This window comes from Antechinus flavipes, chromosome 1 (genome assembly GCF_016432865.1).
Source record: "Antechinus flavipes isolate AdamAnt ecotype Samford, QLD, Australia chromosome 1, AdamAnt_v2, whole genome shotgun sequence".
Lineage (NCBI taxonomy): Eukaryota > Metazoa > Chordata > Mammalia > Dasyuromorphia > Dasyuridae > Antechinus > Antechinus flavipes.
The window spans coordinates 22033379-22046247 of NC_067398.1; the positions used below are offsets into that span (position 1 = coordinate 22033379).

The window sequence follows — 12869 nt, forward strand, 5'->3', positions numbered from 1 at the left end:
TTTCTCCCTCTGGTTATTAAACATTTACTAGCCCATTACTGCTTTTTTCTAAAACTGGGGTTTATGTACTTTTTTTTTTTTTGGAATATTTTGATTACTATATCTTAATATAATTAATTTCCTTTATAATCCTATGATTTTCATTTTATGCACTTAAAACCATTACTCTAAGGGGGAATAGCTATCATGGGTTTTTACAATGTGCCAAAGGAGTTAAAAAGATTAAGAGCACTGTAATCTGGTGTTGATCTGGTTTACACTCTTAAAAACCAGTTTTAAAGGACAAAAGATTAATTTCTTTTGCCATTATGTGAGGGGGGGGGGGAAGTATCCTTCAATATAATGTAAATTCCTTGAGAGCAGGGATTGTTTAATATTTTTCTTTTTAAACTCAGTGCTTAATATAGTGCCTTGCAGATGTTTAATAAATGTTTGTTGACTTGAATTGGAGAGATTGGATTGGGTCTACTGATCAGATGCTATTGGGAAGGAATCTTGTTTACATGTATCCCATAAGAAGGTCTCAAAGAAAAAGATGAGTATTTGGCTTGTAGTACTCTTGCAACAAAAGTACAAAAACAGAAAAGGCAGGATGAACTTCCTATTTGTCATTCTTGTTTATCTACATGTATTTTCTCATTACAAAGGACAATCACTGCTCTCAGCAAAGCTGATCAATGAATAAGGAATAAATTATGAAAAAGACAGATTGGAAAGAGAAAATTTAAGACTTCTCATTTCTCTCTATACTTGGTTCCTGCATCTGGCATTTTACTAGAATTTGGCTCAGTGGGAAGATTGTCACAAGGTTACAAACTTTCTCTCTGCTTCCAAAGACCAAGGAGATAGTTGACGCTTTGTTTCAAGATGATCATTTCAAAATAATAATAATGTTTGCCATTGTAATTTATTTAGGCCCGGTGATGTTTCTTGGGGGAAGGGAAGGGACCCAAAGCATTAGCTCACTTTTCCTCAAGGAAGAATAGTTGAAGATAAAATGCTTTGGAAAATAAATGAAGAATTAGATGAAGATCATAAGCACTTCTAATAGGAGAGAGAGCTGATCATTGACACCATCCTCTTTCCAGAAAGAGGAAAAATTTCTAAATTGAGGAAGGATGAGCCTTGGAGGTTCCCAAGAACAAAAGAGAGACCGGTCCAACCTAAGAAACCTTGATGTCAAAATCCTAACTTGTAGTTGTCAGAAGTCAGCTTTTGTTAATGGGAAGAAGAGGGCCTTGAGCTGATTCTATAGAAATATTCCATAGGAAGTTTTTTACCAGTCACAGAAGAAACCAGCAATAGGCATTGGACCACAGAGGAGGCAATATTCTAAATAGTTACAGGCAAGATCTGCATTCATTCAACTGGTTTTGAATTCTTGGACCTCTTCTATTAAGAGGAGGATTAAAAATGTGTTCTGCCCACTATGAAAATTTCCTCCAAAGTAATATGGTTACTGAAGTTTTATTATTTTTAAAAGTCAATATATTCTCCGCTAGGTTCAGAAGATTAAAAAAAAACCCATTAAATACTATTTATTACATATGATACAGATATATTTGATAGAATCTAAGATTTCATTGGTTTGGGGAGTTCCCAGTGAATAATCAACAACCTCCACCAAAACAGATTGGCCCTGTCTTTGCAATTCAAAGTCTTACAGATCTGATTAGGGCTCCCTAAAGATGATCACTTGCCCTTTTTGTATCAAAGATAGAATTTGAATCCAAGTCTTTCAGATTCTAAGATCAGCTCTTTCCACTCCTCCAGTCCCTCTCTAGCTTTATAAATGCCTGTAGGAAATGAGAATCATCAGCTTGTGGATTGGTACAATTTATCAATGAATTAATAGAAAAACACTAGGGAATTGCTTGAGGCACATGGAGATTATAAGTGACTTGCCCAGAGTCACACAGCTAAGGATAAGTGGGATTTGAATCAGATGTTCTTGATTTCAAGGTTAGCATTCTACCAGATCCAATTTCTACTGTTGACAACAGTAACTTACAGGTAGATCTTCCTTTATAGGATCTACTCAGAGGTGTAATTAACCAAAAAAAGACAGAACACCCAACTAACCTGGAGCTTCCCAGAAGGTTGCCCCACAAGAAAGAGTAACAAAAACAGTGGAAAGCACGGACCACCGAGACAAACTACTCAAACGGTTTACATCCATTTTCTACCTTCTCACAAATTCCATCTTTCCACATATTACAAACAACAATAACACAAACACGGGTCTCCTCTAGATTCATTGCTAGAACACAATCACTAAATAACATAAACTTCTTGATAGGTCAGAATACAAGAAAAGAAAAAAATGGAAAATAAAAATGAGGATTAATTTGATTCCGTAGCCTTTGAAAGTAAATACGACCACATGGGGCCAGATCAGTAAAATGTTGTGCCCCAAAATGGAATGATGTTCCAAGAAATTCTGTTCCTTTGAAGTTTATGTTTTTTTCAAGGTTCTCTAGAAGGTTAACAGCTAAGGGGTATGATGTATGTTGAGACAGCACAAATTAACTCCTTAAGCATTATTGTAACTCCGCTTCAGTCTCTAGGAGTGTACAACTTAAGGAGCCGGATAAAAGAAAATACAAAAATAAACTAAATATAACTCTTTAGTTTATAATGCATATACAGTTGTTCACCTGTGTCCTTTTGATTCTCTATATGAGAGAGAAAGAGAGAGAGACAGACAGAGAGAGAGAGAGCGAGGAGAGAAGAGAGAAATAAGAACAGATACGCAGAATTAATGAGCAAGTGGACCAAAATGCCCCCCACTTATGTGTGATATATGACATTCGAAAGAAAAAAAGTTGCCCCCTGGATCCCCACCGCCCTGAAGTATGGGGATCAGCAAAAAAGGCTCCTTCACAGAGGTGGAAAATGCTGCACAAATAGAAAATTAGTCAAATCAAGGTCAATGTGGAATTAAGCTATGAAACATACATGGAACTCTCTACGTGACAATTAAGTCATATGTTCTAGCCAGAGCTTGGAGGAACAGGACAAATCAATCTAAAGAGAATGAGGGCAAGCGACTGAGCTCGAGAGATAGCAGACAGGAGGCATATGCGCGCTAATGTAGGCAGAGAAAGGACTGCTTTCTGTCCTCTGGGACCCAGAATGATTCTGAGATCTTACACATGGGAAAGAAAGGCAAGACTTGCCCCTAGGGTCCTTCCTCTAACCCCTCGCTCAGTGCTCCCCTGGTGTAGCTGCTACCTTCTGATTGTGTACCAGTGACAAGTATTTTACAAACTGGGACTACACAGAAGCAAAGTAAAAATGCATTCAGGTCACAGACATAGAACAACGGAAAAAAAACTTACAGACAAATCGGAGTTTATCACAAACAAATGGCTTAATTGTCTAACCTGTTTTTAGGCTGATAAAAAGTGACCGGACTTCTCACACTGGGGTTTCACAGACAGAACCAACAGACAAGCCAAATGCTAAAAGACTTGAAGCAAGGAAAGTGAGTTGGTTTGGATCTGAATTGTCTCGAGGTAATGAAAACAGAAAGAGTGAAGACAGCATGGAAAGGAGGTGGTAGGTACTCACGAATGGTTAAATCCATCACTTGAGAGGCCAAGCAGAAGACAGGATGCTCATACATTTCTCTCTTTTTCCCTATAAAAGAGGATTTGGGCATGCAAGAGGCTTAGGTCAGAGGTAAAGAGGTTAAAGGTCACAGGTCAGAGGAAAACGTTACATTAGCTCAAAAGGAAAAATAGCCACAGAGTATTTTGGGATAAACACAGGATAAAAGAAAAAGGATTTTTAAAATCGAAGATCTACTGGATTAACCATTCAGCATGCCATGAGTCACAAGAGAGGCTGTGACCACGATTGTACAAGTCTTTTTGGAATCGTTTGCAAGAATACAATGACCAAAACATCATGGATAAAGGGAGACAGAATCTCATTGGTTTAAGGCTCCGAGATACTAAGGATTTCAGACTTTAGTATCTAAGGCTCTTGAGGTATTTCTTCATAAACATAGTCGCCAGCAATATTACTACAACTGCATTCCAAAATTCTGTCATTAGCCAGAGCTTTGCAAGTCAGTAGGAGATAGTTGAGAATCCAAATTCAAGGTGGTATTTTTCCCCCTGCTGGTAAAAACAGGTGTTCGTAAAGGAAAGTTGCACGGTAGTAATATTTTCGAGGTTGCCACGTGCCCAGGCACAGTGGACTATGCTCATGAAAGAAAACCTAGTGCATGCAGCTGGTGGATGTTGGGTTGTTGGAGTTAACAATCCCAGCATGCTTTGAAATTGGTGTCACAACCACTTTTTATAGAGGTCACATAGAAAAGTGGCTGAGCCAATCCCGGACAAGGAAGGAGAGAAGCAAGAGAGAGTGGGTAGTGTGGAATGAAGTACTTCTCTGAAAAGAGAGCTGGAAAAAAAGGATTTGTTGCTTCAAAGTACTCCCAGACCTAAAAGTCACAGTGCAAAAGATAATTAACACAACCGAGAAGAATTGAGGCACAAAAGGAAAAGTACAAACTAGCTGGTCTACTTTGGAAATGAATGCATTTTTACTTACAGAGCTTAAAGTTTGCTTTATTTATTCATTTATTTTAGGGAGGGGGCATAGATTTATCTGAAAGAAGAGAGCAGATCTTACCGAAAGGTTAGTACTATCTACAACCAAGACCTACAGAGGGAGGCAGCTGCCATGATACCAGTGCTGGGTGGGATCCAAGTCCTGTTCGATTCTCGCCTACTCTGGTTACCCATTTCAGTTGAATACAACCAACTGTCATCTCCTGTGAGGGTGAACGCTGGCAAAATCAGCTGATCAGACAGCACTGAAACGGTCGGTCTTCTTCCTCCTCCTCTATTTTTGTCACTCATTACCAAGTCAAGAGTTGATAAACATCCTTTTAGTGCCCAATTCTTAAGTGTTTCTCACTGGATGCATAACAATGAATTCATTACCACTGGTACACAATTTGCATTGTCAGACAGACAAAATTGAAAAAAGGGAGGACATGTAATGTACGGAACATTGAAAATTTGACACAATCTTTACCTAATTCTCTAAGGAAAACAAGGACTCTGGCAGCAGGTTGGTCAGTTATTATTATCATTACTTTTTAAGTCCCAAAAGCAAACAATGTGGGTTTGCTTGCTTTAGTCAGTTGCCACGTGTGAGAAAAAAAAAATCTGAGTCCAGAATGCACATTGAGTTTTGCACACAGAGCTTCCACATTGATACACTTACACATCCATCAAGCTGGCTGGGCTTTTTCAAATCTCCCTCTAGCAGCCGACAAGGTAACAATGAAAAGTTAGTGATACCTTTTAGACTGGGAGCCTCCCCACCCCGCCCAGAGAACCGTAGCTCCACAGAGCAGATCTACTTAAAGGGATGATCAGACTGTCAGTATTGGTTATTTCTCAATGACTTTAAAGGTCTCGTGGTCTCCACACCCAAGGATTGGGAAGCCAAGTGTGAATGAGGTCTGATGTAACCCCAGGATCATATGAGAACTAGATCATCTACCGTCATCATATTTAAAAAATATATATTTAGAAACACCAACAAGAGGAAGATACTTTCAAGGGATGAGAAATAGTGAAAACAGAGTTGAGATATTGCCTCTTTCATTCATCCATTTCTTGGACGCTACTGGTGGCCATCTGGTCACCCGCTCTACTCTTTTGGGTAACAAAGGTTGCAGATCCTAAATGTTGCAGTACAGGGAAGATATTTGATGCCAAACACACCCAGCCTTAGAAGAGACTTTATTAGTCTCATGTTTTCTGTTAATTCCATCTCTCCCCCACCCCCCTTTTGAACTTGAGGCTTTTGATCTTTTATTCAACTACCACCAAGCATCATGTCATTCTTCAGGTGAGTTTAGTTTTCAATTTGATATGTTCAGTTGGGTTCTTAGAACACTTTTATTTTTGAAAATCTCAGATTATCTCATTACTTATTTATCTATTTATATGTCTTAGCTCCTTCCCACACCCACCCACCCACCTCTTCTTATCCCAGGAAAATGTAAGCTCTTTGAAGGCAGGGATTGTTTTGCATTTTTGTCTTAGTCTTCCTACTCCAGGGCATCCATCACTTGCACTTAGTAAGTGCTTGATAAATGTGGGTTTTTTTGTTTGTTTTGGAGTGTGTGTGTGTGTGTGTGTGTGTGTGTGTGTGTGTGTGCAAGTGTGCATCGAATTAACTACCCAGAAGTCAGAAATTTTCCCAAGAGAACATAACAAAATTTTAGTCTGAAACTGGTGACAGAAGGTAACCTTACCTTCAATTTTGGCATATTCTGAGAGACGAGTATAGTTGACTAACGCAGCTTGCTCTAAGCATTTACGGATGACCATTTTTACCTCCTCTTGTGGCACTGGGGTAACAATGTCTTTCATCAAAACCTTCAGATGGAAAAAGAAAAGAGGAGCAAGAAGGGAATTCACATGCATTAATGAATCACATTTCTAAAAGAAAATTGGGAATTGGAGCTCAGTGGGCATGGTCATAGCTTGATTCCATTTTGAGTGTTCCCATGATAGAGAATGACTTGGGTATAAAAAGTGGCAGAATACTCGATGAATCCAGGAAATGTGTGACCAGGAAAAGAGGTGAATTCTTAATGTAAGAATAAGAGATAACAGATGGACAGCCCAAGGTCTGGCTGCCCTAGGATTGTAAACGTCTAGAGTAGGAGGGCTCCTAAAACTCAAATATCTCACCTAGTGAAGAATTATGGGCGGAGAAGGGTAAAAATATACCAGGATGAGGAGGCATGCATGGAGTGTGATCTGCACAATGGAATGGACTGAGAAACCACACTGATGAGACTGCAGATCTATAGAAGCTTTAAAAAGTTTCCATGGAAAGACACACAATTTATTTTCCATAGTCATTTACAAAGTAGACCCTAGAATTCTTTTTAAAATATTACTACCATGCATAAATAAGATGGCAAAAGTCCATTCATATACAGGAAAAAAAATTCCATCAAGAAATCATTATTTTGTTCAAATTTAGATTAAGACTAATGTTAATCATATGTATGCAAACTTGAATGGGAAAAAAAAAAAAGAGGATACCCAGATGTTTGAGATTTTGTTGTTACAGCATCTGGAATTGGGGCTGTTTTTTAGTTTTCATCCAGATGCTTGGTATAATCTAGACAGCATTCAGCTCATAAATAAAATCATTTGACAAGAATACTCTATTACAATGAGACTCCTGTACCTTAGATTTCCAACCTGCTTTGAACTTTCACTCTTACCCTTTCCAAAAGAGAGAGTGTAGCTTTTAACGCGCCTTCGGGTCGGCCAAATGGAAAGCAATACCTGAAAGAGACATAGATTCTTTAGGCAGCACAAATACATGTGATAATTAGCACCAAGATATGAGAGTCCTACAACTTGATTCCTATAGCAACTCCTTCAGAGGCGCTGAAAATGCTTTAATCTGTCACATTATGTTATGTTAATACTGAATCACACAGGATGTGTGTGTGTGTGTGTGTGTGTGTGTGTGTGTGTGTGTGTGTAATGACTGAAGGCTGACTGGCAGACTTGTCTGAAGCAGGAAATAATCAGTAAATTAAACAAGGTTTGTTTTATGCTTCCATGGTGAAAGGATAATCATTTGTTAGTTTAGGGAAGATCTCATGCATTGGTTACTAAGTATTGGCAAAGGGAGGTATTTGTTGAACCCTCCAGCCATTGTTGACTTTGGCTAACTTATTGTTGGTGGTGGTAGTGATTAGTCCTTTCAGGAATATCCAACTTTTTGTGACCCAATTCAGGATTTTTGGGTTTTTTGTTTGTTTGTTTGTTTTTTGGCAGAGATATGGGAATGGTATGTCATTTCCTTTTCCAGCTCATTTTATAATGGAGGAAGCTGAGGCAAACAGAGTAAAGTGACTTTGTCCAGTTACAAAATGTCTGAGTCCAGATTTGAACTCAGGAAGTTCTCCCTGGCTCCATGCCCAGCCGTTTATCCACTGTGCCATATCTTATGTGAAAACAATAGAGATGCATGCTCAAGAATAACATCAACCCAGATCTACAGAATTTCTACTCTGGTCAAGAAACTGTGCTGGCAAATGGGGATACCGAGACAAAAGCAAACATGAAAACAACCATTGCTCTCCATGAGCTTCCATTCCACTAGTGTAAAGAACTTGTAAACTAAAAAGTAGGCAAAAGCTTATTTGAGACAGGAGAGACCCCTAATAGCTAGAAGAGTTACTAGGTGTTGTCCTTCATTCTTAAGGAGGATCCAAATGACATCACTATGTTAGAGCCAAGTTAGCGTGTCTGACTGTGGCTGATCAATCCAAAATGAGCTCAGAATGCTCTGTCATGGGTCAGACACAAATAGTCCTTATGAACATATTCTCTAACTATTTGCATCTTACTTTTTTTTTTTTTTTTTGGAGCTACTTTAATTCTACTTTTTTTCTGACCATCTTGTGAGCGCTTGCCATGTGTGAGTTCTCCATAAAATAATCTTTTTGGTGAGTGCATGTCTGGCACTGAACAATGTGGCCAGCCCAATCAAGCTGTGCTGTTTGCAGTAGAGTTGGAACGCTTGGCAATTTAGTTCGAGAAGGGCCTGCAGTGTCTGGTATCATATCCAGCCTGGGGATCCTTAGAAACTTCCTAAAGGATTCATGGAGAAGATGGGATGAGTCTTAAGGAAACTCATAGAGTATGATGGAGCCTATCTTTTAGGTATTTTCCTCTAATTCACTTGACATTTGGTTCTTTGCTTCTAGCACTGTGTCCTAAACATAGCTGGTGCTCAATAAATGTTGGCTAATGCTGTGCTTTCTGGGTGCAAATCAGGCACTTTTAGAAACTCCAGTGACTTTCAGTCCATCAAGTGCCTTTTGGTGCACTAGCACAATAATCGACTCTCTAGGAGCCCAATATTCTGAAACATATACTGCAGCATTCAGTATATTCTGGAACACTTATTTTCTATAAGGGAGCAGCCTATGCACTGACAGTCTAGTGTTGCATTTCCATTTGTAAGAAAGCTGGATTAGCTGACTATTTTATGAACTAGGGAAAACCTACAAGTTGTTTAGACAGGTATAGCTCTAATCTTCTCCTTGAACTTGCCTAGCCACATAATTATTCTGTCTGCTGTTTGTTCCTGAATAGGGAGACATATTTCTGGATGGGGAGAGGGAAAACCATCATGGGGATAAATGCAATTCTCCTTTACAGATTTCAAGTAGTTTCCTCACATCAAGCAAAATGAAGAACTGCCATCATTTGCAAATAATTTTTGTGCGTTAAATCTTTTTTAAAACATCATACACTGGCAACTTTCTCACATTTGCTCTCTTTCCCCATTCCCTACCTTTCATCAGCCTAGTTTGGGACTTTTCTTGCCTGAACTATTACAATGACTTCCCTGCACCCAGTTTCTCCTCTCTCCAATTCAATTTCCACATGGCTTCTCAAAATGATTTTCTTAAAGGGAGAGTCTACATTGCTTCTCTATTTTAGAAGCTTTATTCATTTCTATTGCCTTGAAGATAAAATGAAAACTACTCCATTTGATATTTTGAGCCCTTCACAATTTGGCTACAAGTAATATTTCCTGGCTGATTCTGTCTTAATCTTGCCCATGTACTCTCTGTTCAAAGTGAAATGACTTGCGGTTCCTTTTACAAGATATTCAGTCTCCCGTCTCCAAGCTTTTGTACAGACCCTGTGCTTGGGATGCAGTTCCTTTCCACTTCCACCTCCCAGAATGCTTTGCTTCTCTCAAGAATCTACTCAAGGGCCACCTCCATCAAAAATTCTTTCTTGATTCCATCAGTACTTAGCTCTTCCCCCAGAAATTTTCTGTGTTTTTGTTTGGACTTTTGTTTTGATTTATTTTTGCTTGGGAGAATGTGCATTCTCAGAGGACAGCATTTGACTGTTTGATTTTTGTCTTCCTATCTTCTGTGCCTAGCACAGTGCCTGGTATGAAGCGGAAGTTAATACAATTCTTGTTGCAGTAAATTGAATTAAGTGGACTCTTTAGAGTGAGATGACAATTTGATTGTTGATAAGTAATTCACCTAAGGAAAGCTAGGTGGCACTGTAGTGGATAGGAGTGCTGGAAAACTCTTCTTGAGTTCAAATTTGGGCTCAAACACTTACTAATTATATGACTGTGGGCAAGTCACTTGACCCTGTTTGCCTCAGTTTCCTCATTTGTAAGCCAGAGAAGGAGATGGCAAAGCACAGTCAGCCACAACTGAAATGCCTGAACATCAGGAACTATTGAATCAAGGGAGCCTAGAGAATAAAAGAGTTGGCCATTCAATTGCTATGAATCTGATAGGCATTTGAGAACATATGACCTGGAGTTGGTAATAATCCTGCTTTCATTCTGCTCTGTTTCCTGATTACTCTTTACAGCATTATAGGATGATTGTCTTTGCCCAACCAATAATACATCTCTAATCAACGAACTGTTCTGGGACCTAGCATCCTGACGGAATTATAGGAACTAGAGCTGAAAGTGACTTCAGAGGCCACCAAATCCAATCTCTTCCTCTGACACATAAGAAAAGTGAGGATCAGAGAGCTTAAGAGGTTATTTGACTTGTCCAAGGTCACACAAGGAATGTCACAAAATCCTTTTCTTCCCCTCTGTCACAAATGTAATGCTTTACCTAAAATGTGTGATTTGATTTTCCAGAAGAACTCGGAGTCTCTCTTTGATTTCTTCAAAGCGCTCTTTTTCTTCAACTGTCACAGTTCCTATTCCATCAGGCCTGGAGGAAAAAAACAAACAAATGCAGGCCATGAACAAACATTGCAAGACTCCCAATTTGACTTTGTTAAATCAAGCCCATGGGAGGAAGAAACTGTAGCTTCTGAAAGGCCAGGGTTTCCTTAAATGACCAGCCCGCCTTACAGAAAAGCACACGGGCATCTATTGGGTCTATGATATTCCTTCGTTCCAGTATTTGTCAGTCACCCTTTTGTCGACTTGAGCCTAGTGTTAGTGAATAATACTGTGAGAAATTCCCATTCATGTACAGATGTTGGCAGATGACACAGTGCTTCCAGGTTACTGGGTGACACATTCACACGCATATTACAGAACCCAAAGCGACAGGCTTCATGTCGAGCTCTGTGCTAACAGCTTTTAAAAAGGCTCAATTTTCAATCTGCAATTACAGATGATCAAATTAATTTTTTTCTGTTCCTCTCTCCTTCCCTCCCTCCCTCTCTATCTTTTCAGTGGAAAACAGCTCGTGGGTTTCAAAAGCACCCGTGAAATATTATTTCACAAATGTAAAAATAGATCCATAAGCTGATAAATTTAATCTTAGCCACCAACCATCTCCAACATGTTAAAAATCAATAAATCAATCAACAAGTGTTTCTCAAGTGCCAGCTCTGTGCCAGGCACTGTGCTAGGTACTAAAGATGCAAAGAAAAAAGACAATGTTTTGGAATTTTCCATCTATTGAAAGTACATGCTGTTTCTTTAAGAATTATTCTAAGGGAAATGAAATGAAATGAAACGAGTCCACATATTTGTGGGCCAATACAATGCGTTTTAAACAACAGACAAAGTAAAGGATTCAGCATCTCAGGCCACGGGATGCTCTATCTTAGAAACCGACCGATTTTGAAGACATTTTGAGTTACCAAGAAACTCCTAGTAGGACTCCGCTTTCCAATTTGCAATTATAGTCATTTTAAGGCCAAACAAATGGTATTTTTTTTTAAAAAAGAACTTTTTGAACTGGTAAAAGCTGATGACACAAAAGACCTAGTAAATAATGGCAAAGTTTGAAACAAATCTTTTGTCAAAGGCTAATTGTTAACCTTGTTTTTAAAAAGAAACTTCTTTTTAACGATTAAAAAATGCCCAATTAAAAAATAGCACTTTCCCTTCACAAGTTCTCAAAATAAACCAACCAAAAACAAACAAATCAAAAAGCAAAATCCTTTACTATCCAAATTTCAAAAGAAAAAGTCAGCTAAAACTCAACATCAGAATCGCAATCCAATCCTAGAAAAGGACCATCTCTCCAAATTTCTCCTAGAAATCAGTCATTTCATTCATAAAGTTCAGGTATAATGAGAGATTTTTTTTTTCCTCATTCCAGAATGGAATCTCCATTTACAACTCTTGAATTTCCAAGGCCAAATGCATATGACACGTTCCATTGCAATCTCTCAGTGTTTTCTTCACAATCCACAACTTCTTCGGCTGTGACATCAAACCGACTTTTGTTTAGAAGAGGAGACAGGCAGTCACAGCTTGTAAACACAGGCACACATACAAGCAGGCATAAACATACACACAAGATTTGGGGGAAAGTGATTAGTCACTTGAAGTGTTTAGTTTCTGAAGGGAGAACAAGCCAGAGAAAAATCTTGTCAAATACAATTTATGATTTAAGGGACAGTGATATAATTAAAAAATACGTAGGACATGCTTAGGCTGGTTTGTTCCATTCTCAACATGAAGATCCACTTTTTTTTTTTTAAGAAAACAACATGAAATTGAGAGTAATAAACAATGACCCTTAGTCTTATGTATAAGATCATTCAGTCATTATTTTTAAAAAACAAAAAAAACTCTCCATGTTATTGATCAGAAGCAGCTCTTAATACTAAGCCTAGGCACTCAGTGAAAGAAGAAAATATCCATCCAGCTCCTCTAATTTGTAATCCAACCTATGTTGGCAGTTTCAAGGAGCTGCTGAAAGGGTCAAAATAAAGATTTATTGTGATGAGAAATTTTTGAATAAGCAGGGGTTATTCCAGCCAAATAAGGAATTTTCCATAGGAAGCACATTTTGCTGCAGATATTTTGGAAGGTGATAAACCAATGGAAAAGAA

The 12869-nt window shown here is 38.5% G+C and overlaps 1 protein-coding gene across 1 annotated transcript in view; it reads right to left on the reverse strand.

Moving 5' to 3' along the window:
- CADPS (calcium dependent secretion activator) overlaps positions 1–12869 on the reverse strand; it is a 542165-nt gene that overhangs the window by 131732 nt on the left and 397564 nt on the right. Inside the window, 5 exon segments of the mRNA XM_051980071.1 lie at positions 2658–2675; positions 3574–3642; positions 6287–6410; positions 7274–7337; positions 10679–10780. Of these exon segments, the coding sequence (XP_051836031.1) occupies positions 2658–2675; positions 3574–3642; positions 6287–6410; positions 7274–7337; positions 10679–10780 (377 nt within the window).